Source organism: Astyanax mexicanus, chromosome 6 (genome assembly GCF_023375975.1).
Source record: "Astyanax mexicanus isolate ESR-SI-001 chromosome 6, AstMex3_surface, whole genome shotgun sequence".
Classification (NCBI taxonomy): Eukaryota; Metazoa; Chordata; class Actinopteri; order Characiformes; family Acestrorhamphidae; genus Astyanax; species Astyanax mexicanus.
In genome coordinates this window covers 27,505,156-27,530,662 of record NC_064413.1, presented here as the reverse complement: position 1 = coordinate 27,530,662, position 25,507 = coordinate 27,505,156, and the positions used below count along the sequence as shown (strand labels likewise).

At 39.0% G+C, this 25,507-nt stretch overlaps 1 protein-coding gene across 2 annotated transcripts in view; it reads right to left on the bottom strand.

Moving 5' to 3' along the window:
• Window positions 1-25,507, bottom strand: part of cdkal1 (CDK5 regulatory subunit associated protein 1-like 1) — a 472,290-nt gene that overhangs the window by 253,015 nt on the left and 193,768 nt on the right. For both annotated transcript variants that reach the window (XM_022673769.2, XM_022673768.2), the window contains exon 8: window positions 7,336-7,439. In XM_022673769.2, coding sequence (XP_022529490.2) covers window positions 7,336-7,439 — 104 coding nt within the window. The remainder of the gene's footprint in view (window positions 1-7,335; window positions 7,440-25,507) is intronic.

Below are 25,507 nucleotides of genomic sequence, written 5' to 3'. Positions count from 1 at the left end.
AATAACTATTATCTTTTACATTTTAAGTAACTAAAAGTTACATATTAACATATTTGTAAATACTAAAAAACACATTTGCAACATGAACTGCAATTGACAAACATTTGTCAGGTTTAAAAGTCTTATTACTAGTGAGTTATGAATATTCAAATTCTAATGAGCTAATGATGTATTAACATTTCTAAATATGAATATCCATCCTGATAACTAAGTGCCATGTGTAAGCATTTGTTGATATAAAAATTCTGGTGAACTAATGCTTTGTTTACATTTACTTATCATTAGTTAAAAATATGTTAATGAAAGTTATTAGAAAGTGTTAGCGATTTATGTTATTCATTACTTGTTATTCAAACCTCACAGGAAAGTGTTGCTGCCAAACAAAAGCCACCATTTATTTACAAACACTTGCTTTATAATATTTAACGCTCTGTCCACATGTGTTGTAGGTTATAAGAGCAAGTTACTACCTGCAGGATGTAACTTGCTCTTACAACCTACAACACTCTTCCATTAACACAAGACTATATACACTTAGTGCTTTAGCAAGAAATTAATAACAGTTTTTTTTTCCAACACGTGAAAAATTAGCAGAAAATGTGATACTATATAATTATAACCAACAATATCCCCAATCTTCTCTTCTCCTGCTTTGTTTTAAATAAGTCCTGCAGCTACACCAGTCCTTTGGGAATGTGATTAATGACCTTCTCTGATTTGGAATAATGAAACTGTGGCACAACATTAAGGTGTGTTGGTAACAGAACAAGGGGGAGGCGGTCACAGCAAAAAAAAAGTACAGGGGTTCATAAACCCAAGCCGTATTGGACAGGTAGTTGCAGCATTAGATCACTCGCATTCTAACACGTCTAAAACAGTGACAGAGATAGAACGAATAAGAGTAAGATGAGCTCCAGGTTCAAGGATGGCACACCACTCACAATCCTCTCTCCAATAGAAATCACAGTAAAAGACACAAAGCCCAAAAATCCTTCCCTGAGCTTCAAAGACGCAGTGCTGCTCTGATGGAGAAGCTGGGGTGGAGCTGCTGTCCTCCTCTGATGAAGGAGTGCGCACCCAGCCTCCTCATCCTCTTCCCCTGCCTCTCTCCGCCCAGCACCCGGGCTGGCTCGTGAGGAACAGGACAAAATAAAGAGAAAATAAATAAATAATAAATAAAGCCTGCCTGCCACTCAAACACGAGCCATTCAAAGTGCCTCAGTGACTCAGTGCTGCAGGTTTCTACCCCCAAATCGCCTTTGAATAATAACGCAAATCCATCCAAAGTTGGGGATAAATTTAATAAATCCACGGAATAGAAGCTTCACTAAGCATCAGGTTAAAAGTGATTAGCGAGGGGAGGTTAAAAAGCAGTGAGAAACAGACGGGATGCTCCGCTTTACCTATGTTGTAGTGTATTATGACAGCTGTTTGTGATATAGTTTAAGTAAATTACATTTTTTTTATTTCAAACTCAATGATATGACGGCACAAAAGGAAAAGCAGTTAATTTCATACCTAAGCAAAAGAAAAATTTAAATAACTTTTTTTTTTGTCTGAATGCACCTAAAAGCATCATTAATACATCTCCTCTTCTACCTAAACGCTTGTTTTAATGAGCTAAGCTAAGAGTGAGGAATAATACATTCAGAATTGCCTACTTCTGTTGTGATGGGCAGTAACAGACAATAGTATCTACATTATATCCTGATACGAGTTTAATCACGTGTTTACACTTCGTAGCCAAATGTCTCTCCAGACTGGTGTGGTACAAGGGGCTTTACATGAACATTAATTTGTTTTGCACTGATTATTACTAATGTTTCAGTTCTACAGGGAGAGGATCTTTACACTGCTTTAATAGGCCCTTAAATGCATCTCAGATCACTCCCTAAAGAGCTCTGTTTTAATGCACATTGGGCATGTTTACACTAGGGATGCAACTGTACAGTGTGGCCACGGTTCGGTTCGTATCGGGGTCCTTGGGCCACGGTATCACAGTTCGGTTTCGATATATCAATATTAGAGCTTAGATTCTCTGTCCAAACCCGACCGACCCGAGATTTCCCACCACATTCCTCGGGTCGGGCTCTAGGAAATAAACTGTGACATAGGCATCTGTTTTTTATTGCTATTTTTATTTTTTATAAAGCTCTGGCGTGAAAATCACGATAAAATCATGTGACCAAGTATTACCATTAACGAAAACGAACAAAATAACAAAAAATGAAAGTAAAAAATAAGATTTTCGTTAACTGAAACTAATAAAAACGGTAATTAAAAGAAAAAAGGTAACTAACTGGAACTGTATTGAGAGTTTGTAAAACTAACTAAAACAAACTGAAATTACTAATAGAATACCCATTGTTTTTGTGATTGTTAATTTATTTATAAGCGCTGTTTTCCCGTCCAGCAGTTTTACAGCGCATGGTGTTGTGCCAAATCTGCTCGCAAAGCGGAGTCAGATTCTGCGGGGAGTGGGATTTGGCACAACAGCGGCAGGGCGGCAGCACCCTGCGGTCCGTGGAGTTAGTTCTTATTTATAACGCTCGCTCTAGCCACAAAATAACGGCAGAAAACCCTGAGGAAGCTGAAGAATGGGATTAGAATATCAGCGCAAGGGAGATAAAAGCAGTGAAACAGGAGATACAGTAACCTGTTGTGAGTAGCTCATACACCTGAAAACCCCACGCGGAGGATAAACTGATAAAACAATCTCTCTCTCTCTCTCTCTCTCTCAGTTTACACTATAACTTACAAGTATACAAAAAAATACAATATAATTATACAAATAATACAATTTTGATACTTAAAATGCATGAAGTGCCGAAGTGTAAATGAAGTCTGACTTCTAATAGTTAAAATAAAGTACAGGGTGGCACCAGTGTGTGGACAAGATTAGTTTCTCTGAGGGTCCTGGGGTAATTTTCTCTTTTATGGGGGGTCCTCTGTGATTTTATTCCTGTCCGGAACCACCATGTACGTGTTGTTCTCAGACGTCCACTGAGAAAGTCACAGGCTGAATTACCTACAGTTTTTCGCTGAACTCAGAGGTCCTCCGGTAATTTTAGTCCTGTCCGTTCTCTCATTTCTAAGTTTTGTCACCTCGCGTTTAATAAAATGGCTATCTGTCCACTGCCACACACCGTAATTACACTTCACACGGAGGTGGTCGAGGTGCCCTTGAGCAAGGTGTATAACCCCCAATGACTCCCCAGGTGCTGAGGTGGCTGTCCACCCCTCTGAGTGAGCTCTCACCCCCCTTATCTTAAGGTGTTAGTAGAGTGAATGAGTGTCCTCTCTGCCATGGATAAGTTAAATGTTGACAGTAATCTTAATTCAAATCTAATCCTAATCATAATCTAAGATTAATCTTACTCGTCTTACTTGTGCTTTTTTGCTGTAGTACATTAAACGATTAAAACAACCACATTGCATCAGACAAGAGATTTCTCTGTATAACAACAAATCTTAAGAGAATCAGCACAGAGGAAGATTAAGCCGGTTGGAAAGATTAAGATTGTTGTTGAAAACATGGTTGGGGAACACTTTATATTCTAGATTAGGATCTTGAAATAATAGACAACACTTCCTTATGATCTGACAATAAAAGTGTAACGTAAATGCCTGAATGTTCTCAGTGAAAGGTTCAGTCTTAATTGTTTGAAAGGTTGGCAGCTAAAGCACCTGTGCTATCTCCCTGCATGTTTATTTACTATTTGTATCATTTCTTCTCCAAGATTTTACATTGGCAACAGTCTGAATGACTCAAACATTTTGATTCACAAAAATATATAAAAAAGGAGAACCTCTGATGCCTCAGGAATTCGATTTGTATCTCTTCTCACACTAGCACGTTATCCTTGCCATGAACCAGGCTCTCGATCAGCAAAACTACTTCAGAATCTTAACATCTGTTGAGAGTAAAAATTAGAGTAAAAATACTTTCGATTGTGAACATTTGTTAAAAAGAGAGTAAAAATTACAGTAAAAATAATTCAGATTGTAAACATTTGTTAAAAGACAGTAAAAATTAGAGTACAATACATCAGAATGTTAACATTTGTTAAAAAGAGTGTAATAATTAGACTAAAAATAATTCGGATTGTTAATATTTGTTAAAAGACAGTAAAAATTTTAGTACAATACTTCAGATTGTGAACATTTGTTAAAAAGAGTGTAATAATTAGACTAAAAATAATTTAGATTGTTAATATTTGTTGAAAGAAAGTAAAAAATAGAGTAAAAATCCTTCAGATTGTAATCATTTGTTAAAAGAGAGTAAAAATTAGAGCAGAAATACTTTAGAATGTGAACATGTGCTGAAAGATGTTGAAAATCCCATTACAAATCTGGCAAAAAAGTATCTTGGCATATATTAACAATACTGAGAATATTAAAATAGCTATCCATGCAATGCAGACAGACAATTCAAATTAAAAATAATATTTCCTCAATAAAGCAATAGTGTTTCCATTAATGTGAATTTTCCACAGAATGGACAAGATCAAAGTAAGGGGTGGGAGTATTAGGACATCTCTCTATCACCTCAAGATACGTTGCCCATGATAACAATATGATATGATACACCATGTATAGGCTATTGTCTACAATACTTTACGGCATCTGTGTTACTGAAGAGAATAAAAAAAATCTTAAATGAGAAAAGGTATAAATGTATAAATGCATTAAATTAGTGGCACCACATGGAGTAATGAAGCAGTAATTGTGGGGGGTGTCAAATCGGGTGGTGGGGGCCATGAGCCATAGGGAGTTTAGAGTGTCTATGTTTAAAAAAATAATAATATTAACACTTGACACATTGTTATGATTTGATACAATACAATAATATCATATCATAACAATGCAATATATCGCACATTACTATATTGTCTTACCCCTAATAAAAGTATAAAGTGCCTTAAACAGGAAAAAAATCGTCTCGTAGTTTGATGCAAATTGTTTTTTTTTTCCCCAAAATATGAAATTCCTAGCTGCCTTTTGCATCATAAATAGACCAACAAAACTAAGTGATCAATGACACAGTGTATTTACTGTGACGCATCATATTTTTCTATGGTTCTGCTAAACTGCTGGCAATTTTTTTATTTAGCCTTAAAAAGCAGTGCCTTTTATAACACTGACCTCCACTTCTAAAGCAGAAGGCACACACATACACAAACACACACAAACACACACAGGAAAGTGAAGTAAGTCAGGAAAGTGAAGTAGATACACACCCACACAGTAACTCTGTTTCACATGTAAACATGTTTGAGCAAACCATAAAAAACACACAGCATTCTCACGCCCTCTGAACTCCTAAAAACAAGCTTCCAGAAAACAAACACACGTTCAATAGAGCTCGCTGTAAGTTGCTCAAGACAGCTCAATCATGAGTGTGGCACCAGTACAGCCAGAGCACTTCCTCTTTTCTCCATCGGCTGTTCAGAAGCCAAGTTAACGGCCAATTCCCAAGCAGCTTCCTCCTCACGAGTCGGTTCTTGGCCGCCTAGTTTCTCTTCCCTTTGCTGTGCCCATACACCAGCACACACTGTACCTCAGCCTAAACCAGAAACCACAGAGCTGCATGTTCAAAAACATACAAACACTCACACACACAGAGAACTGCAGTACTGCCGGATGGTTCAGAAGAGTAGCCAAGCAGACACTGGTATCACGACATGAAATGGAAAGAGGAAAATACCTTAATTAGGGTCTGAGAAGCGGTCGGAACTGGGCAGAGACAATACTGCTCCCAAATACCCAACCTGCAGCCTAAATGGTCTGCCGTGGAACAGAATTAATTACTAAAACATAGCAACAGCATCCTTGACACCTACAAGATCAAACATGGCTACAAAAACCTAGTTCAGCCTAAGTATTGGGTCCAAAGCCTACTACTGGTCTGGACACTAAGCAAAAACGCATTATTGCAGCCAATAATCACTGAATAACCACTGCCCTGCTAAAAGGCTCTCAGACTCTCTTCTTTTGGGTAGTGTTCTTCTTGGTGAGAGATCACTTACTGCAAGTCATGCTTCTACGATGCACTCAAAGACATCGGGCTAAGAGAACAGCAACACAGTCTGCAAACTATGCGCTTCTTCAGCCAGCCACCATGTCATACATCTGAAGTAATGTCATGAATGATAAACTAAGGACTGCTAAGGATAAAGCATAAAAGTCACCAACACTCTGCTGATGCAATAACTGCCGAGTTCCAAACCTTATATTGGGACCAAGTCCATATCAATGCTTATGGATTTAGAAAGGGGATCCTAAAAGCACCTGTATGTGTAATTTGTAAGCGTTTCTTTTCCCATATAGTGCATTAGTGGCATAAAATGGCCTAAAATTACCATAATAGACATATTAACACATTTGCTCTCTCTTAGAAGTTTGGTCTTTATTGCAGCTACAGCCAAAGCCAAAAAAAACCCTCACAACAGAGGAAAACTAACTTACTTACAAATGGGATAAAGTAGGCTGACCAGTTCACTAATAATACATGAAGATGGTAATCAAGCAAACTTATGGAAATAAAATAGCAAGCTTTTACATAATAGGCAAAAACACGATAATTGCAGTGTTTCAGAACACAAACACACGCTGAATTACAGTAACAGTCTCTAAGCTTGCCAACTAGCACTGGTACAAGGCATAGTGGGTAAATCACTTCCTTCCACACAGTCCAGTGAAATACGAGTCTTCCTGACCATGTTGTACATCCTTAAATGTAAAAGATTCTAAATGATTTCTGGCTAGAACCTAAAAAAATGGTTTAAAATGACACTAACAGTTATTACTGAAATATTTGATAAGGATCTTTAAGTGATTCTTTTAAGCTTTTAAGCACTTTTACTGTAAAGAATGAGGAACACAGACAGCAAAACACAAAAGATCACTCCAACATATTACATCTTCTATTAGTTAATATTACAAACAAGGGCACAGTGAGGTCAGCCCTTACACCAATGTGATTGGGTGGAGTGGCTGATTAGCTAAGGTGATTGGTTGGGGCAGTTTACAGGAGATAACTTATTGAGTGTCTCTCGCTGATCTCTGCCCAGCGACCATTATGACCATTACAACATACTACGTGACGGGCCTGAGGAGCATTCTGGCCACCACACACACACACACATACACACACATCCACACACGCAGCCTTATGAAAACAAATCAATCAGTCTTAACACGCTAATAACTGATGTCCCCCCCCAGATCTGGCCATTTTCAGAGACTGGCGGAGACTAAGAATGGCTAAAAATAAGCCTGCCAGCCTCTGGAGACTCACTCTCTGTGACCCAGAGAGTCGCTGAACTGACTCACCCTGGAAGGACTGTCTGGCTCTCTCCACAAGTTCCTCAATGGGATAGCTGGCCAGGTCTCCTCTGGCATGCTTGGTTTTGCAGTATGTGCAAGCATTCAAACAGCTGTGTGGAAAAAAAAAGAGAGAGACAGAAAGAGAGACAAAGATTAGCTTATCAGAGAATAAACAGTGAGAATAACACAAGCACAGCCTAAAATAGCTTAAATAACAAATAACATGGCAGAAACAGTGAAATTTCCCATAGACTAAGCAAACATATTTTTAAAAATAAAGCACAAATAAGGAGCTGTCGGAATCAAAGTTTAATTACAGTTTTCATGCATCTTTGGATGTTCTCCTCCACAAGGCTTACACACTGCTTTTGGATAACTTTATGCCACTCCTGGTGCAAAAAATCATGGCTGTGATCATCATTAAGTAGTCTCTATTTTTGAGTGAGTGATTACAATACTAGAAAAAACAATGTGTTTTTGTGTATTTAGGAAAACTGTACAACTGAAATTGCTCTAGTGCCCTGTTGGAATGCCTTTAGCTTGGATAGAAAATGAGATATGGCTGAGCAAGTAGGCATACAGGTTTCATAAGGCATCCTGTGGCAAATTTGCCCACAGATGTTGCAGATGTGTCTGTAGATCTTGCACAATTTTAAATCTGAAGACAGAGGAAACAGTCTTTGCTGTGTGTGTACAGGCATAATACTGCTGAAAAAACCCACTTGAAGTCCTGAACATATAGCAGAGCAGTTAATAAACCATATTTGATGGTTTCCTATATTATCAAAACAGCATTTAACACTAGATTTAAAAAAAAATAACAATAATATAAAAGAAGCACTAATAGAGTTCAGTAGTGGCTAGTTCCATCTCATTCCATCCACAGATTTTGGACCTACAGTCACACATTGAGTGAAGAATACATATTGTAAAGAATAGTCACAAAGGCTTATCAGACGTAAATCTGGTGGCAACCATCAAACAAGAGTGTAAAAATGTGTTCTCTTAATAGAAAAGAGGAGCTAAAGATACTAATAATAAATAAAGAAAGATACGAAGAGCTTTTATTCATGGCTTTCATTTGTCACTGGCAAACTTAGCATTTCTACACAAACGTTCCTTTAACTACAGGCTACGTCCAGAATTTTAATAAGGTCGTACTGCATGTTACATTATTTAAAAAAAAGACCTTCGAAGAACTAAAATGATGCCCAAGGAGGCGAGTTTGTTGACAACATAAGCAATGATGTGCATGTGGAGCTTTCTCTCCCACTGAGAAAGATTATAAACTTCACAAACTATCCACAACATTATGCTAATGTGGATATTGAAACATCAAGTTCCAGACTGCATGCATAATGCTAATGATCTAAAAATGCAGCAAAGTTCCAAAACTAGCCTGTGGAACAATGGCTGGATTGAGAGGAACAAAGCTCTCTTGCATTATATTCTCTAAAAATCTTCCCCATCATAACACAGAGGCTCGTGCATGCTGTTAGCTCCGCTATCTGGTATAATGCTTCTTTAAAAAAGCCAAGCTGGCTGGATAAATGGACTTTGGTAAATGCTTCAGGCATCTCATGGCTGACATGAGACGTTCTTTAAAAGAGACCATCCATCTCACAGCACTTTCCCAAATTAAACCAGGCATTAAAAGATGAAGGATGAGTCACATGACCAGGCTTCAGAGAAAACAGACACAGATGGGGCCTTTACAACCAATACACACAAAAACACACACACACACACACACACACACACACACACACACACACACAGTCGCAGAACACAGCACCAGGACTCCTACTTAACTGAAATACTGTCCAGAAAAGTAGATCAAACTCAGTGTAAATCCTATTGGGTAAAACGTCCCTGCTGCAATGCATAAAAAACATGCCTTTATGTTTGAAGCTGAATAACAAAAGGTCATGCCCTGCATCGTCCCCTCAAATCAGCTTTCTATTAATGGTGCTACAGCACCTATTGAACACCCAATGGGCTTTCTCCCAAGATCCTCTGCCAGACCAAACACCAGACCTGTAAACAAGTAAATATATTAACTAACTACTATGAATCTGTTGAAAAGAAATAGTGGCATTTTGAAATGGCTTCAGGAGTAAGACTGTGCCAAAACTATAAACAAAGAAACTACTCTCTATGTTTTTCCACAAGAGTTAGCAAGTAAGAGTAGAGTGTTAAAGGATGTTCTAGGTTGGCCTGAGAATGATAATTGGCCAGATCGTCAAAAGGGAAGAGCCCAAAACATCTCTCATAGGTCAGGCTCTTCTACTCTCTTTTTAAAAGCTCCCCAAAATAAAAGGATGACCATTTCTGTTCATAAAGGTTTATAATGGATAATCTATAGTTACAGTAGATACGGGACTTACCAGTATAATCTGGTGTGCCCATACTGCTGCAAAATAGTGCACTGGTTCTTTTTCTTCTTCTATTGTTTAACAGGTGATGATAGACTGCCTCAACTTTCTATAATAAGTTCAATCTGAAGTTTATCTGAAATTAAGCTTTTTTTGGACCAAATTTTAGCTATTTGGTCTAAACCATAATTTACAGCACCTTTTACATCTGCTATGGAAATTACATCAGCAAATATACCTGGAAAGTGTGTGTTTTTGTGTGACTGCTAGTTGTGTGTAACCGACGGTTTGGGTCCAGTTGTCCCGGTAGAACAGGAAGCCCTGGCTTCTCTCCAGTCCACAGCTCAGCAGAGATTAGCATGTTCCTTCAGCTAATGCTCTAAATGCAATTCATGAATGCCTTGCTAATTAGCTGATGAATTAGCTGATGAATGACATAACGTGTGTTTATTTTAATGAGCCAGAATGCTGAAGCCCTCAGGGTTTTTGGCCTACAAGGATCGTAGTGCGACATATCTCCCCTTAGATGGAAGGTCAGTGCAAATCAATACACATTTATTCTGACTGATTACTTTTATCTTATGATGAAACATTTCTATCCTGGCAGGAGTAAAAAGGCCCCTATGGTTTGATGAGCATGTAAATGATGTAAATCATGAGCTATAGCATTCAATGATCTCACCACAACTTAACACCTATAGAGAAAATTTATGTGCTTTACACCATTGTCATTAAAATGGAAAAATGAAAAAGGATTTGTGTTCCAAGTCTCTAGCAGAAGTTCTTGGGTACTTCTAATTAGCTTAATACTCGTAGTTAATGTTACTAAATACAAGCAAAATGATGAGAATTCTTCTGCCACCAGCTGTCATTAGAGTCTTCATAAGCCTTCCCTTGCTTTCCAATAATTATAGGAGACAATACACAATGACAAAATATGATCACAAAAGGTTTGGTCCCCTGGTTAACGGAATCCCGCTCACTTCCTCTTCCTCAGCTTTTCGGCAGCACTGGAGAATTGGAGATGGCATAGAAGCCTCAACAGACCCCCATCCATTCCTTCATTTATTAATCCGGACCCTTGTGAGGCCACTGGCGTTAAATAATGTAAACCCCCTGCTTGGAAAGGAACCGCCCAAGAGGATGGGACTTTTGCGCATGTGGAGAGGAATGGCAGCATTAAGCTGATGATAAGAGTCAAGTTAATTGTGCATCAAGTCCGAGGGATCACGTGTGGGGTTTTCACTATGAGGTAATTACAAAAAGTGTGGACTTGTATAACTGGAAGGGTTGATCCTATTGTTTTTTTTAGCTGTGCACCTTACAAAAGGATGTGAGGGAATATCATCAAGGGCATGTAGAGCGCAAAAAAAAAAAAAAAAAAAAAAAGAAAGCAAAAATGTGCCTCAACATCCATGCTTTCAAGTTGTTTGCAGTTGTAGAGGACAAACAAACATGGCACACAGTGTCCTGGGGATCGGTATAACAGGAGGTTTCTGGTAAAGTGGGAGGTAATGGGTAACTACAGAGTTAAGCTGCTAATGAAGCTTAAAATACACCAGCTGTGTACCAAAGCCTTGGTAGCATCTGAGGTAACATGCGGAGTGATTTTGAGGATGCAACTGCTGTACCTTTCCTTTCTGCCCTCAGTTACCCATAGTTCTCTGCCCACCTACAACACTAAAGAGAATTAAGGACATCATCATAAATGGTTTCTGCTTCCAAGGTAGTCTAATTGGCATCCTGTGGCTTCAGTCATTTTGTTGAGGTGTCATTTACACTGGAAAAGGCTCAGGTCTGGTTGTGTTATGTCTGCTTTGATAAGCTTGAGAAGGTCTGTCCAAATCGTCCACATGTCTCTTGGCGTTTTTGGCTTCCACCAATGTGAATCCCAAGGTTCTTGGGTTGGTATTTCCGGGTCCATTCGGAGGATGTGACCAGGCATTGACCACCTCTGTCTCTACGCATTCACATTTCTCATACAGTTATCTATTGGAGATGAGGCTGTGGGGACATCAGTGTTCAGTAATTTTGCGCAAATGGCACATGCACATGCGTCCAGTCTATTCAGGCCATTCAAAAATGGTGAAAAACTAATCCTCCACAGCAGAGCTAGTTTTTAAACCATTACAACATTTTTCACATTCTTTGTTCGTTGCAACGTGTTAAATAATTGCTTAATCTAATCATTTGGCCATATATGTTTTAGTCTGAAGAATATAGTTATATAGAATATATATATATATATATAGATGAGTACTACAGTATTTCTTACAGTATAAGGCACACTTAAAATCCTTTAATATTCCCAAAAATCGTCAGTGCGTCTTATATATGAATTCCACCAGTCAGGTTGTAAGGAGCAGTAAAGCCACTCAGGATACATACAGGAGTTATAAAGGAGTTTTCAGTTTAGTTCTCCAGTAGTATTAGCACTAGCTGCTAACTCTTTGGCCCTCCAGAGGTGAGAATTATCAGCCTGTAGCATGCTGCTAACCCCGGCTAGCACTGCTGGAGCAGCATTAGCATTAGCCGTTAAACCACAGAGCTAGCTCTTTTGCTGTGCAGAGGCTAGCTTATCGGACTGTAGCCTGCACGTTTACCATGTTAAAATAAGCTATGTGGGACGAAGCACTAGCCAATACCACTATAGCTTACAAGAGCACTCAGGGTTACTCAGCATAGCACTGTCAGTTTGCATTAGCCGCAAACTGCTAGTGGATAGCCGCTCATGCTAATGCTGGTGCTCCAGCTTTAGTGGATATCTGAAAATCTAAGTTTACTGTAAATAAACGGAAGTGCTTTACACAGCAAAATAAACAGTTTTCCAGCACTCGTTCGACTTGTCTGACGCATGTTTTTTTTTTTTTTTTGGAATTACAGTTTTGTTTACTTAACTTAGCTCAACACCCCTGTTCCTACTACTAGTTATCAGTGTCGCATAAAATGTGCCTCGTAATCTGGTGCATTTAATGTAAGAAAATAGACGATTATTGATAGTGTGCCTTATAATCTGGTGCGCCTTATAGTGCAAAAAATTATTGTTTTATTAGCTACCAAGAAACCATTTACTTAGTGGAAATGTAATATTAATCACTTTCTGTTGAAGTTTGGTACTCTTCACAGTGTTTCTGAAGATGCAAAATTAAGAAATGTGGAAAAAAAAACTTGTGGGAAAAAAAATAAACGTCTGCATGCCTACAAAGAGCAAAATCATTGATATTTTACAATAATTAAAACGTGAACTAGAACATATGCTAAAAACATAAGCATTAGCTCTATAATATAAGATACAAAGACACTACGGACAACATTCATAAAGGAAAACCCAAAACCTCCCCTACACACCACCACCTTCAGCTGTGCACAGTGTGTGGAGGGACATGCCAGAACATGTTCTAGGCTCTCCACGCAACAGAACATTTACTAAAAAGCAACAATTCCCTCCCTTTCAACATGTTCTGGATGTATAGGTAGAGTCAGGCAAAACAAACAGTGAGATCATGAGGTCAGAGACAGTGAAGCAGAAGAATGACTAGACAATTTGAGTCACAGTGCCAGGAGTTAAAAGCCAAGAGAGGAGGATTACGGGGCTTATAGAATCACCTTTGTCTCTCACGCTCATCCCGGACAGCCTTAACGAGCTTTAACAGGCTTAATCATCAGATCAACTCCAGCCTATCACAATTAATTACAGTGTCCCGACAAGGCCTTAGGAAGGATATGGAGGGAGAGCAAGATGTTGAAAGAAGTTCTCTTGAGTTGGAGTTTCCAAAGAGGCCACTGAAGTTCAATTCATGTGTAGAGATCAATTTTTCCATTTATTTTTTCTTCTCCCTTAAGACTTTCTTTTGCTTTATTGAGTTTAATTTTTGATTTTTTTTTCTTCTTCTTTCTCTTCCAGATGGTCTAAAGCAGAGTGAATCTCTCAGCATACAAAGAAGTCTTTGTTGCACCATGTTTCAAAAAAAAAGATTTCACAAATTTAATAACTTCATTTAGGCTGAAAATACAGACATCAAAGAGGCCGCACTAAAACCAAAAGTCCTTAAGTGAGACGCCAAACGCCCTGAGGAACATATGAAGACAATAAGGGCATTCCTCGAGGGGCTGCCTGAGGTACTACTGGGCTGTACAGGCAACTCCAGCAGCAGAGGCCTGGTGGATGACTGAAGGGGGTGAGGAAGGGCAAGTGTGGGTCTACTGGTAATAAAAGAGAAATGTGTGCGGGAACCCCTGGAACAAAGTGGTCTACTGTTCTGGACTGCAGTTCATCAACTGAGACAAATATGAGTGACTGCTCTTTCCGTGTAGTGTACTTTTAAAACACCCAGGAGTTTTGAATGATCCTAAGACTGAACCTTAAACAGCACCTCACTCTATGAGGGCCAAAGTTTGCTTCTTTTAGATTTAAGGTTAACAATATTATTGGTCATTTATATTAATAATTAGCATCATATTGGTGTGGGCTATGTGTTTTATTGTGATACTTTTCCGGAACACAAAAGAATTACAGAAAATGAGAAGAAAATACAATATACAAAATCGACTTACTGTACAATATATCTTCCTGACCTCAGTAGCAACCTCAATGATGTGTACTTGACCAGAAGAGCCTCATAAAGGGGCTAAACAAACTAAACTTCATTTGTCTGAATAATCTTAATAATCGTAAGATAATTTCTATTTAAAATTCTGGGACAATATTTCACTTAGAACAAAATAAATATATGTGACAAGTCTACTCAAATAAATCTTCATTTCAGGCTGAATGATGTGCAGCAGATTTTAAATAAATACATCAATGTACTAAGTATAGTCATAAAGAACCCTGCTGTGACCGATGCATATTGTTGATGTGGTAAATATCAGAGTAAATATATATTATCTTATATATATTACATATATATATATATCATATATACAGAGAGTTTTCAGAAAAGGCTGAAAGGAGGCCAAAGGGAAACAGTGGGATAGAGGAGGGGAAGCAGGAAAAGAGGTTAGATGTAATTAGTTTGTTAGAGGTGTTAGGAGAGTAAGTGCTCTTTAAAGAGCTCTGTCTTCAGGAGTTTCTTAAAGAGACAGTGAGGGACGCTCCTGATCTGGTAGTACAAGGTAGTTAGGTAATCCCCACCATTGGGGAAATATGCAGGAGAACAGTCTGGACTGCTTTGTGTGAATGTTTGGCAAAGCTAGGCGACATTCACGACACACATTGTTCACAATATGCATCATAATATAATATTGGTAGCATACTGTCCATCTCTAGTATAAAGCAAACTGTTGTCTGTAGAATAGACAAGATTATCCAGCATAACATTATAATAACAGCTATTGTGAGGCCTGAATTCTGTCTGTACAAAATGTCATGGTCATCTGGATACAGGAAATTTATGTAAATTACCAAACAATAACTTCAATAACAATAGCTTTGTTTTCAGTAATGCTGGAGATCTGCAGGCCACGCTGAACGGTGCTGATGTCCTGAGAATCAACTAACATTTGTTTGAACTTTATGAAGACTAAACAACTGGCATGGGAATTTGTTTTACGAGCGTATGTGTGATGACGACACGGTGGCATGGGAAAGCCCACTGTCAGATGGCTCCAGTCACTTTTGCTTTATAGGAGTGTCCTATTTCCCAACTCCCACCATCAGATTATCTGCCTCAGAGAGTCCAAGAAATAAACTATAACAAGGTGTTAAATTGTTTAGCAGAACAACATGAAGAATTGGAATGGCTGGAAACCCTTTCCAGATGTCTGACTCCCAGGCTGTACAGGGCATTAAATCAAATAAGAACATATTGATATTACAACTGTAGAGTTCAGATACCTTCACTCAGTGAGCAAACTAAACAATCTCCAGAAGTGGGCTGGATCACATTAACAAAAGAACAAATCAAACCTTCTTAAGTGGTGTAAAACTTTCTGGCCCACAGCTTACTTGGAAATTCTTTGCAAAAGGAATTTCCTCGAAACAGGAGGTTCATTGCAGTGCTGATTCGTGGCTGGTTCCTATGGTGTCCCTGCTGGCTATGGTGTTGCTAGGGTATCTGTGGTGCTATCTATGGTGTTGGTAAGTGGTTGTTGCTAGGTGGTTGCTAAGGTGTTGCTAAAGTGTCTAAATGATGTCTAAGGTTTATAAAAAGGAGATGCAAAATTGTATTGTACACAATAACCAACATACAATAAACTAAAAAAAAGATTTTATGTGAAGCTTTAAGGATATCAGTCTATTTGTGGTAAATTAATTGTTACATTATTTTGGTTAATCTGTGATTTTGTTACATTACTCTTATTCTATACAAAATAGACTCTTGGTAATTTGATGTCTCTGCTGGTTGCTAAGGTGTTGCTATGGTGTATGTGGTGGTTGCTATTGTGTTGCTAAGTGGTTGCTAGGTGGCTGCTATAGTGTTACTAAGTGGTTGCTAAGGTGTTTCAAGGTGATTGCTAATGTGATGCTATGGTATCTGTGGTGGTTGCTATGGTGTTGCAAAGTGGTTGTTAGGTAGTTGCCAAAACATGTTGCTAGGTGGTTGCTAAGGTGTTGCTAAGGTGTCTGTGGTGGTTGTTATGGTGTTGCTAGGTGGCTGGCTGCTAAGGTGTTACTAGGGTATCTGTGGTGGTTGCTATGTTGTTGGAAAATGTTGGGGGGGGCATCAGACACAGTCTGATAGCCAGAACGCTAACCAGCCAGGCTAGGCTAAGCTAAGCTTATGGTAAGCTAAAGCAAGCTACGCTAACCTGAACGCAGTTTTGCAGGTGCAGCGAGCCTGCCAGCTAGCTAGCTAACCAACATCACCCGGCAAACAGGAAGAAATGCTCGCTAACATGCAGCTTTCATATGAAGATGACTCGGTGGAGAAGGAGAGAAGAGTTTCAGCGTTACTTTACAGTTCAACTTTTACGAACCACCTTAACTTTCACTGTTCTTCAGTTATTTCAAATTTTGATGTCAAGTTAACATTTGTGGTGTTAGCCTGTAAAAACCATATGCCGTTTTGTAGTTACAGTTCTGTTACAGTTCACTTGTTGTGGAACTACTTTTTGTAAAATCCTTTGTTTTATTTTCTTCAAACTTTTTTTTTAAAAAAGAATAAAGTATAAAAGCAATATAACACTCAAGGTCATGTGTTAATTCGAATAACATCACGGCTGTCATGAACACAACAGTGATGTTATTTGCGATAACACTCCCTGGCGTGTTCTATTGCTTAAATAAAAAACTAAAAAAAACAATTTGAAACTGTTGTACTAAACAAAAGTTTAAAAATTATTTCGATTAAATAGTATAGTCTTAAAATTAAAAATATATATTTTTAAGTGTTTTGTCATATTGCCAAGAACACTTTTCATAAAAAATATTGTGATATTATTTTAGGGCCATATCGCCCAACCCTACCAATAACTGATTTTTAAGTGTACTATTTAATCAGTCTAGTTTTGTTTCACCACTACTTAAACCAAATCAATTGACAGCAATTCAAGGGAAACCGTCCTGCAGAGCACTGGCCCATCCGAGGATCAACGTTTCATTTGTTGCTGAATTTGTCTGAGCTCGCTCTCTGAGGTGATAAAACCCAGTGACACCAGCATGAAGCCAATGTCTCGTAGACTGAAGAAACTTTGATGAACTGGGTCTGCAACTAAAGGCTGCACACATAAGAGTGGACTGGACGACATTGGTGGAAAAAGAAGGATGAATTGAGACAGACAGACAGAGGGATATATACTTTATTGATCCCAGAGGGAAATTCTGAAGTGGCACCTGTGGTTAAACAGGAAACTGAACTGAAATAAAAATGCTTTTTTGTCATTTTGGGATTAATTGTCTTAATTGCTGAACAGGTGGAGCATCCCTATTAACAAGTAAAGTCAAAACGTCTCTTATGATATTTGCTGGCTGGTTGCAATACAGATTTTTAACCCCACCAAGTAAACAGGGCAGAAAGCAGAATTTAGATTAAAAAGTTAAAAAGTTGCTGTTCTGTCAATTCTGCAAACTTCCCAAAATAACACACATCACCCACAGATTTACTTTACTATTATTTCAGCCGCTGTGCATGCTCCCGTATAGAGATAACGTAAAAAATATGAAAGAAACAGAAAGAAATATTGGCAAGGTTCAGGTAGTCACATGGCCTTCCTTCTCAACTCTGCTGTGAGTTGCACAAGATGCAACTTCCATACAGTCTACACCAGGGTTGTCAAATCATATCCTCGAAAAAAAAAAGAAAAAAAAAAAAGAAAAACGGTGTGGCTGCAGGTTTTCATTCTAAACAAAAAGCAGCTCACCTGATTCCACTTTTTTAAATCAACTGGCCAGTCTTCAAACACCTGATGGAACGCTTCTGATTGGCTGGAAGGAAAACATGCAGTCACACTTGGCACTAGACTTAGACTTGAATGACTTTTAAGCACAACGCAGCACTTCAACAGCTCTCTCATCCAGCAAATTTAGCCTCTAGGCAGAAAGGGACAGAAGCAAAACTAGTCTTGTTTTTTTTAAGATAACTGTAGCAGATAAAGTTTATTATCTGAGGCAATTACAATTTGGACCTAAATTCCCTTTAATCAATTCATGATGCTACCTCTGAAATCGACCGCAGGGCAGCAGGGATCATTAGCGGCCCTGTCTGACTGTCTCGCGCTAATTCAGTATTTCAGCATACGGGTCTGAGCTGTACTCTCAGGCCCAGGAAAATCCCACGCTATAATTGCCAGGGAAATTTAAATTACAAAGTGCACAGAGGCCTGTTTAAATTCGCTTTAAACTTTACTAATGATTTTCTTCCCCCCTTCCTTTCCTTCCTTTTCTCGTCATGGATTTCAACTAAACTTTTTTTTTTCTGCAGTGCAACTTTTACCAATTGCTCCCTTCCCCCTCTTCATTTTTAGCATTTTGATGCTCTAGTGCATAATGGAATGGCCTCTGGCGTCCGCAGTGTGCTGAACAAGTAAAATCCAAACTAATTTATCCCCTCCTCCACAATGCGGCGGCGCTATGAAAAGTCAGAACATTTGATTAGGTTTTCATGCTCTGATTTATTTGCGATAGGGCTGAATCGGATGAAATTAAGGTATTACCATTTTTATATCACACAGAAGAACGGCGGCTCCCTCTTTTGATGTAATAAGGCAGCTGTTTTAATATGAAAGAGCTGCATGTTCACTGCAATTTTCCAGAGATGAGGAATACAAAAAGCCTTGATTTGCAAGATGTAAGTAGGCTATTTTGAAATGCAACACTCTGTGAATGTGAAATACTGGGAAATTCAAAAAGACCCAGAACATCTGCACTAGTCCTCTGCTTTGTACTGAGGAGGAAAACAACATATGAAGCACCAAAGAGTTTATATTATTAATTCTGCTCTCTGGTCAGAGGTGTCTGTTAGTCCTTCTGTTTTATATTGGGATTTTCTTTTTAGGGAATGGAAACTGCAGACCCCCATTCATTGTATTTTCCCAATTGTTTAAAATGACAATTGGTCTGTTTATCTTGAAGATGGGTTCTCACTGGAATATATGTTCAATGACAAAAATCAGGCACCAAGAAGTAGTCCTTGGAATGTGTGAATGTAAAAAATCATACATGTTAGGTCAATACTAGCCTGGATACAAGATTTTACCTTAGTCCTGTAAATATTGCACACTTAAACGCTGTTAAATTTGGCTTCCCAACTGGTTCCTTAAACACCCAATTTGTGATGAATCTGGTGACCAAGAAGGCAAAGAAAGCGTTGAAGTCTGGCGGAGTGGTTTGTGGAAAATCCTTGCTGTGTGTAGGTGAGCATTACCATGCTGAAAAGCTGTGTCATAAGAGTCAACACGTGGCGGCAGGACCTCCTGCACAACCAGAGCTCATATCGCTTTAAGGGGTGACAACGGTCACATGATACAATGGCTCCCTAGATCAGGACATCATCAGTTGGGGCAGCAGAGCGTTGCTCTACATGTAGAACTAAATTGTTCACCATGGGGCTTCCGAACTCAAACCTGACTTTTGTCAGATGCCAAACAAAGCATGGTTTCACAGTCAATGATGAAGCCTCTGTGAAAGTCTGTCAACTGGGCAAATAGTCTTTAAGTACATACTCCAACACATGTTGCCAAGTTGACAGACATTAAGAGAATCCACACATTTGGACTGAGAGAAGCAGAGTGGTCGTTTCCATTGTCGTCATCTAGATCATCTGTCAGCCCAACCACTGTTGCTTTTGTTCAAAGTGCAGTCATGATAAAAGCATGATAAAACAGAACTGAACTGGACTGGTATTTTATCATATTTAGTAACTAAACCAGGTTTTGCTTGGGATCCAAGAACGATCAGGTTCATGTATGGGGGCGTTTAATGAGCACATCAATACTGCCTTTGCTAAGGAGCGACACTATAGATGTATATCAGAAGCAACAGTCAATGATCTTTCATCAGGAGGTACACCACCCAAACGTAGTCTCAGAGCTACTGTTTTAAAGGGCTGTGGAGACCTTTGTTGGCAAGACCCAGTGTCAAATCAGCCTGCAACCATTAACATACTGTATCTGCAGGAGACATCATTCCATGTCCAAGTTTGGCAACCATCCAGTATTTGTAGCGGTATCGGTCAAAACATGCACTATAGCATTCAAAGAAATCCTATATAGAAGTTATTCTGATTAGGCTTGCAAACAGCTGAAGTCACAGTTATTTTGCATACTGCCCCAGTCCTACGGTGTAATGGTCCTGAACATATGTACCACTAAGAGCGAGTGTGTAAGGTGATGGTTCCAACACTGGAGACGTTTCAACACGTCTAGCAGCTGATGAGCTTGTCAGGTATTGGCTGCGGGGCAGATCGGGGTGATTTGTTTCTGCTACCTTTCCAACTGTTAGCCTGCTGAGCAAAGCAATGTCAGGCCCATTAATCACCCAGCACCCACGTGCACGCATACACCCCACGCTTGTGTACACATACACACGCAGTTCCCACTTCATTGTGTTAGTTAATGAATCCTCGCTCAACATTAGCGTCAGCTTTGATGTCAAATACGTAGAGGCCAATGGAATGTTGTCTCATGATGTCTTAAACACCAACATGGAGGCAGGCACACACACACACACACTTTGTCTTTAGCTCTCCCATGGCTTAATAAGAAGCATTACTCTCCGGCCCAGCGACTGAACGAGCCGGATCATTTTTCACACCCATCAGACCACACCAGATCAAACACAGTTTCCCTTTCAAACCCCTTTCTGTCTCCTGCAGCCAGCATCCTCACGGGATCGCCCCGGAGAACGATCCGCTCATTTCTGCTCAAAGCATCATCCAGCATAAACTCAGTTATGGATAATTCATCTGTGCATTTCATTACTCACTTCACACAAAATCAATAGCCTCAATTAAGTCGACCTCAAAAGCATCACTCCTAACAAAGTTTCATCATATTTAATTTTTTAAGAGAGAGAGAGAGAGAGAGAGAGAAGAGCAGGAGAGAAAGAGAAAGTGTGATTTTAACTGTCCTCGAACAAAAAAGACAAAGATCCTGTTGAGTTCTTATTTGAGACATGCACTGTTTAAAAGCTCTATACCAGCAAGACATAGAGGGCATGAGACTGACCACAGTTCGTTAACAGTGTCTTTCCTCCTCATTCTTCCATTTTTGCCCACAGCTACACTACACTTTTGTAGAACATGCTTGCACATCTACTTTCCAGCACTGACTGAGCAACACAGTAAAGCCCCCTAAATTCATCACAGAGGAAAAAGACCCTGCTTGTTTTCAATCACAATACAAAACAAATCAAGATTGGTGGTGGTTGCCACATTTATCTTTCTAATCAAAGAACTGCACAGCGGTGCAGGTCTTCTGTAATATTCTGAACGGTTTCGGAGATGAAATGTACCGTACTTTGCGAAATAAACCACATATAAATCACTGTATCCCCAAGCACCAGGTGTAAGAGTCTGTAAATTCCTGTGTAAAACATTTCTTCCATATTCCATATTTCTTCCAACTGCTCTGTTGTGTACAAAGTGTTGTTAGGTGCATTTGGAAGCTCTTGTACAGCTGATGCATTCGTTTGAGGCGAGTAAGTAAGTACTCTCGAGAGGGATGTCTGGTTAGTGGTATTGAAACTCTTTACTTTGTTTCCTCCATAAGGCACTGTAGTTTTACACACATCTCTGTGAGAATTCCATACAATATAAAAAAACAACATACTTCTATCAAGGCACAGATATTTAATATTGGCTTTAATGGAATTCTGCTGCTGTAAGGGATGCGGTCTGTATTGCAATCTAGAAAGTGAATAAAAAACTGTGGGGTCTTGTGACACACAGGTGACTTGCACCAACTCACAAAAGATAGATCTGATGAGCTGACCAGCTCTCAGGATCACTTAAACCTGCACCACACTTTTTTTTATCCAACTGCTTCATGAGATCTTTTTATTGTCACATTAGTCCATTCCGATTTCTGTCTACACTGTCAGTTTGGCTAAAAAGCATCACAGAATCTAATAAAAAAAATGCTAAAAACTGTTTTGGAGTTAGGGAAGGGATGATTTGAGAAAAAAAAAGTTAATTTACGGGCTTTTTTTTTTTTTTTTTTTTAGTTATGGGTGAAAATTCAATATGGATCCAACTGGAAAGAAACAAAATGTTAAGTTTACCTACTTAATAGCTAGAGATGTTGGTGGTCTTAAATCTTAACATGTCTTTATGTACAACTGACAAGATTTTTTTTTTTTTTTACATATATTCCCAAGGAATATATCTACTATTGGTGTTTTCTGGTAGAGACATTCAATATACAACAGCCAGCAAGTCAAAGATAAATACATTATTGCTGTTTGCTTAGTAAAACAGCAAATACCCTAACCTACCTAAAAGTCTAGCTATACGCTCAATGAGCTACAAAGAACATCCTGGGTTCTGGGCCTTTATTCCTAAAGCTAAGCCTTCCTGGAAAGATAACATTCTACACCATTAACCAATACCTAGCAGCAGTCTCTCTGGTGACAGGCTTCTTTGGGACTAGGGTCACTGAAGTGAGCTGAAGTGACGACACAGCAGCCATCAGTGAGGGGAGAAGCCTTTATCCCTCATCTGGTCATTAGTCTCCTGAGCTCACACTCTGGACTGCCTGTAGTCAGCAACACAAAGAGCGCTCACGCATTTGGAAACAGAGGCAGGCCGGTGAACCTCACGACCCTGCCCCTGCTACACGGGAGAAAGGGCCTCAGGAATAACGGGCTCATATGTTATAGTCGGCTGTGAGCCTGATAAGAGCCATTGTTTGTTGCTGTGCGGTACTGCCTTTGGGAGCGGGCCTGTCGGACAGCGAAATCACTCAGGAAGCAGGCGACCCTCCAGGGGCCCACAGGCCAGCACAGCAGGGGCCCAGGCTCAGGAGCAAGACGAGGAAGAAGAGGAGGAGGTTGAGCACGGGGCAATTTTTCAGTGGTATCAGAGCACAGTCTGGGAAAAGCCAGCGATGAGGGTCTGGCTAAGGCACTTCTTTGACAGACATAAACAGAGAACAAGGAGGAAACAGGCCAGGATTGTTTTGAGCACAATGAGACAAACAATCAGCCAAATTGGAAAAAAGTTATCCCTAAAAAAATTAGAAAATAAAAGCCTTAACATTTACAGAAAGCCACCTAGGAACATTAAACATACCAAAAAACGTACAATTTTTTTTTTATTCACAATAATGCAGAGCTATCAGACTTCAAATAACACAAACAAAACAAGTTCATATTCATAAAGTTATAGAGTTATAGAGAGTTCAGAAAACAATACTTGGTGAAATAACCCTGTTTTTTTATCACAGTTATCATGCATCTTGGTATGTTCTCCTCCACCAGTCTTACACACTGCTTTTGCATTACTTTTTTTGCCACTTCTGGTGCACAAATGTAAGCAGTTCAGTTTGGTTTGATGGCTTGTGATCATCCATCTTCCTCTTGATTATATTCCAGAGGTTTTCAATTTGGTAAAATCAAAGAAACTCATCATTTTAAGTGGTCATGCATCTTGGCATTAATGTATGCAGAGAAACAGAAGAATTACAGTCAGTGTTTTTAGAACTGCAAAAAAAAAAAAAGGATAATGGATAATGGGTGTAGAAACAAGGAGGCGGTCATACTTTTATCCTTGATTGATGAATATACATATACATCATAATACTACATGCACATATAATTAAGTCATTTTTATATTGTGTAGTCTGGTTTTGGCACATTCCAAAAAGTTTATTTTAAATAAACTTGTCAGTTGTTCAAATAGTTTTCCTTAATGTTTTTTTTTTAAAAAGGCTACAATCACAGCACTACCTCCAAGCAGAAACCGAACAGGACAAAACGAAAGAGATACTTCTAAAAGAGAAGATGAGATGAAAATTGCTACCTTCCAAATGCACAGCCCTGGGAGACGTGGATAAATGTTCCGATAACTCCCAAAGAACACTTGTAGCAAAATTTGTCTGTATTACTAAGCACTTTCAGAGGCACAGAATTGCTGGCAGACATCTGATGCAAAGTAAGAAAGTGAAAACTCCTCTGTGGAAGAATACAAATGAGCTCCTCGTTTACTGAAATGATGCCTTTGTTTGGTGCCTCACCATCAATCCAAAATGCCACAGCTATTTTCTTGTCTTCCTAATGATCAAGAGCCTTATCAGTCTGCCTGAACATCATCTCCTCATTAGAGAATCTAATTTCCCATTGTGTCTTCAGTAGCTTTGCATCTGCCTCAGGAAGACAAAGTTTCAGAGGCCTGCAGTCATTTAAACCAGCAGCACCAACACGTAACTCCTGCCTAACAAATTCTGCCTTGTGGAATAAACTCCCTGTAACTTTAAATTCACTGATTTTGAGTGTATGTATGAACATCACATCACATCACATGGGAACACTAATTTACTAAGCTACTTCAGTGCAAATCTCAGCCAAAATAACCTTCACATCACATTTTTTTAGAAAAATAAAATGGTAACTTGCTCTTGCAGCCTACAACACTGTGGTCAGACAAGCAACCATTACATATAATATGACTAAATAATGGTGTACAGGACTACACACTGATGGTAAGTAAGAATTTGCGAGACACCAAATACAAAAATATTTATTTTGAGCAATGAACTAAAAAAATGTTTGGTAGATATTGCCTTATTTAGTGCGTCTCAGCTATTCAATTTAGGCAAGATCATATTTTTCACACTAAAAGGTTCACTTAAAAACCTTAAATTTTCCCAAAAATCGTTAGCGCCCCTTATGTATGAATTTTTAAAAGTCAGGCTATAAGAAGCAGTAAAGCCACTCTGCTGAAGTGCAGCATTATACAGGAGTTTCAGTTTAGTTCTCCAGCAGCATTAGCATTAGCTGCTAATCATGCTAAGCACTAGCTTTTTGGCAGTTCAGAGTTTAGTGTTAACAGCCTGTAGCTTGCTGCTAACCCTGGCTAGCACTGCTGGAGCAGCATTAGCATTAGCTGCCAGAGGTTAGATGCTAACACTAATGCTCCAGCTTTAGAGAAAATCTGGAAATCTAAGCTTACTGTAAATAAACTGAAGCACTTTACTCACCCAAATAAACACAGAAATCTGTGTAAGAAATCTTTGCATTCTTTTTTTTTTTTTTTTTTAAAGAAGTACAGTTTTGTTTACATAGCTTAGCTTTAGAGGTTTTACCACCGAGCGACGAGACCTGCTGAATTAGAAGGAAAACATGGTGACACCCCTGTTTCTTACTAGTGTTGCATAAAATGCACCTTATAATCTGGTGCCCCTTATAGTGCAATAATACAGTTCATACT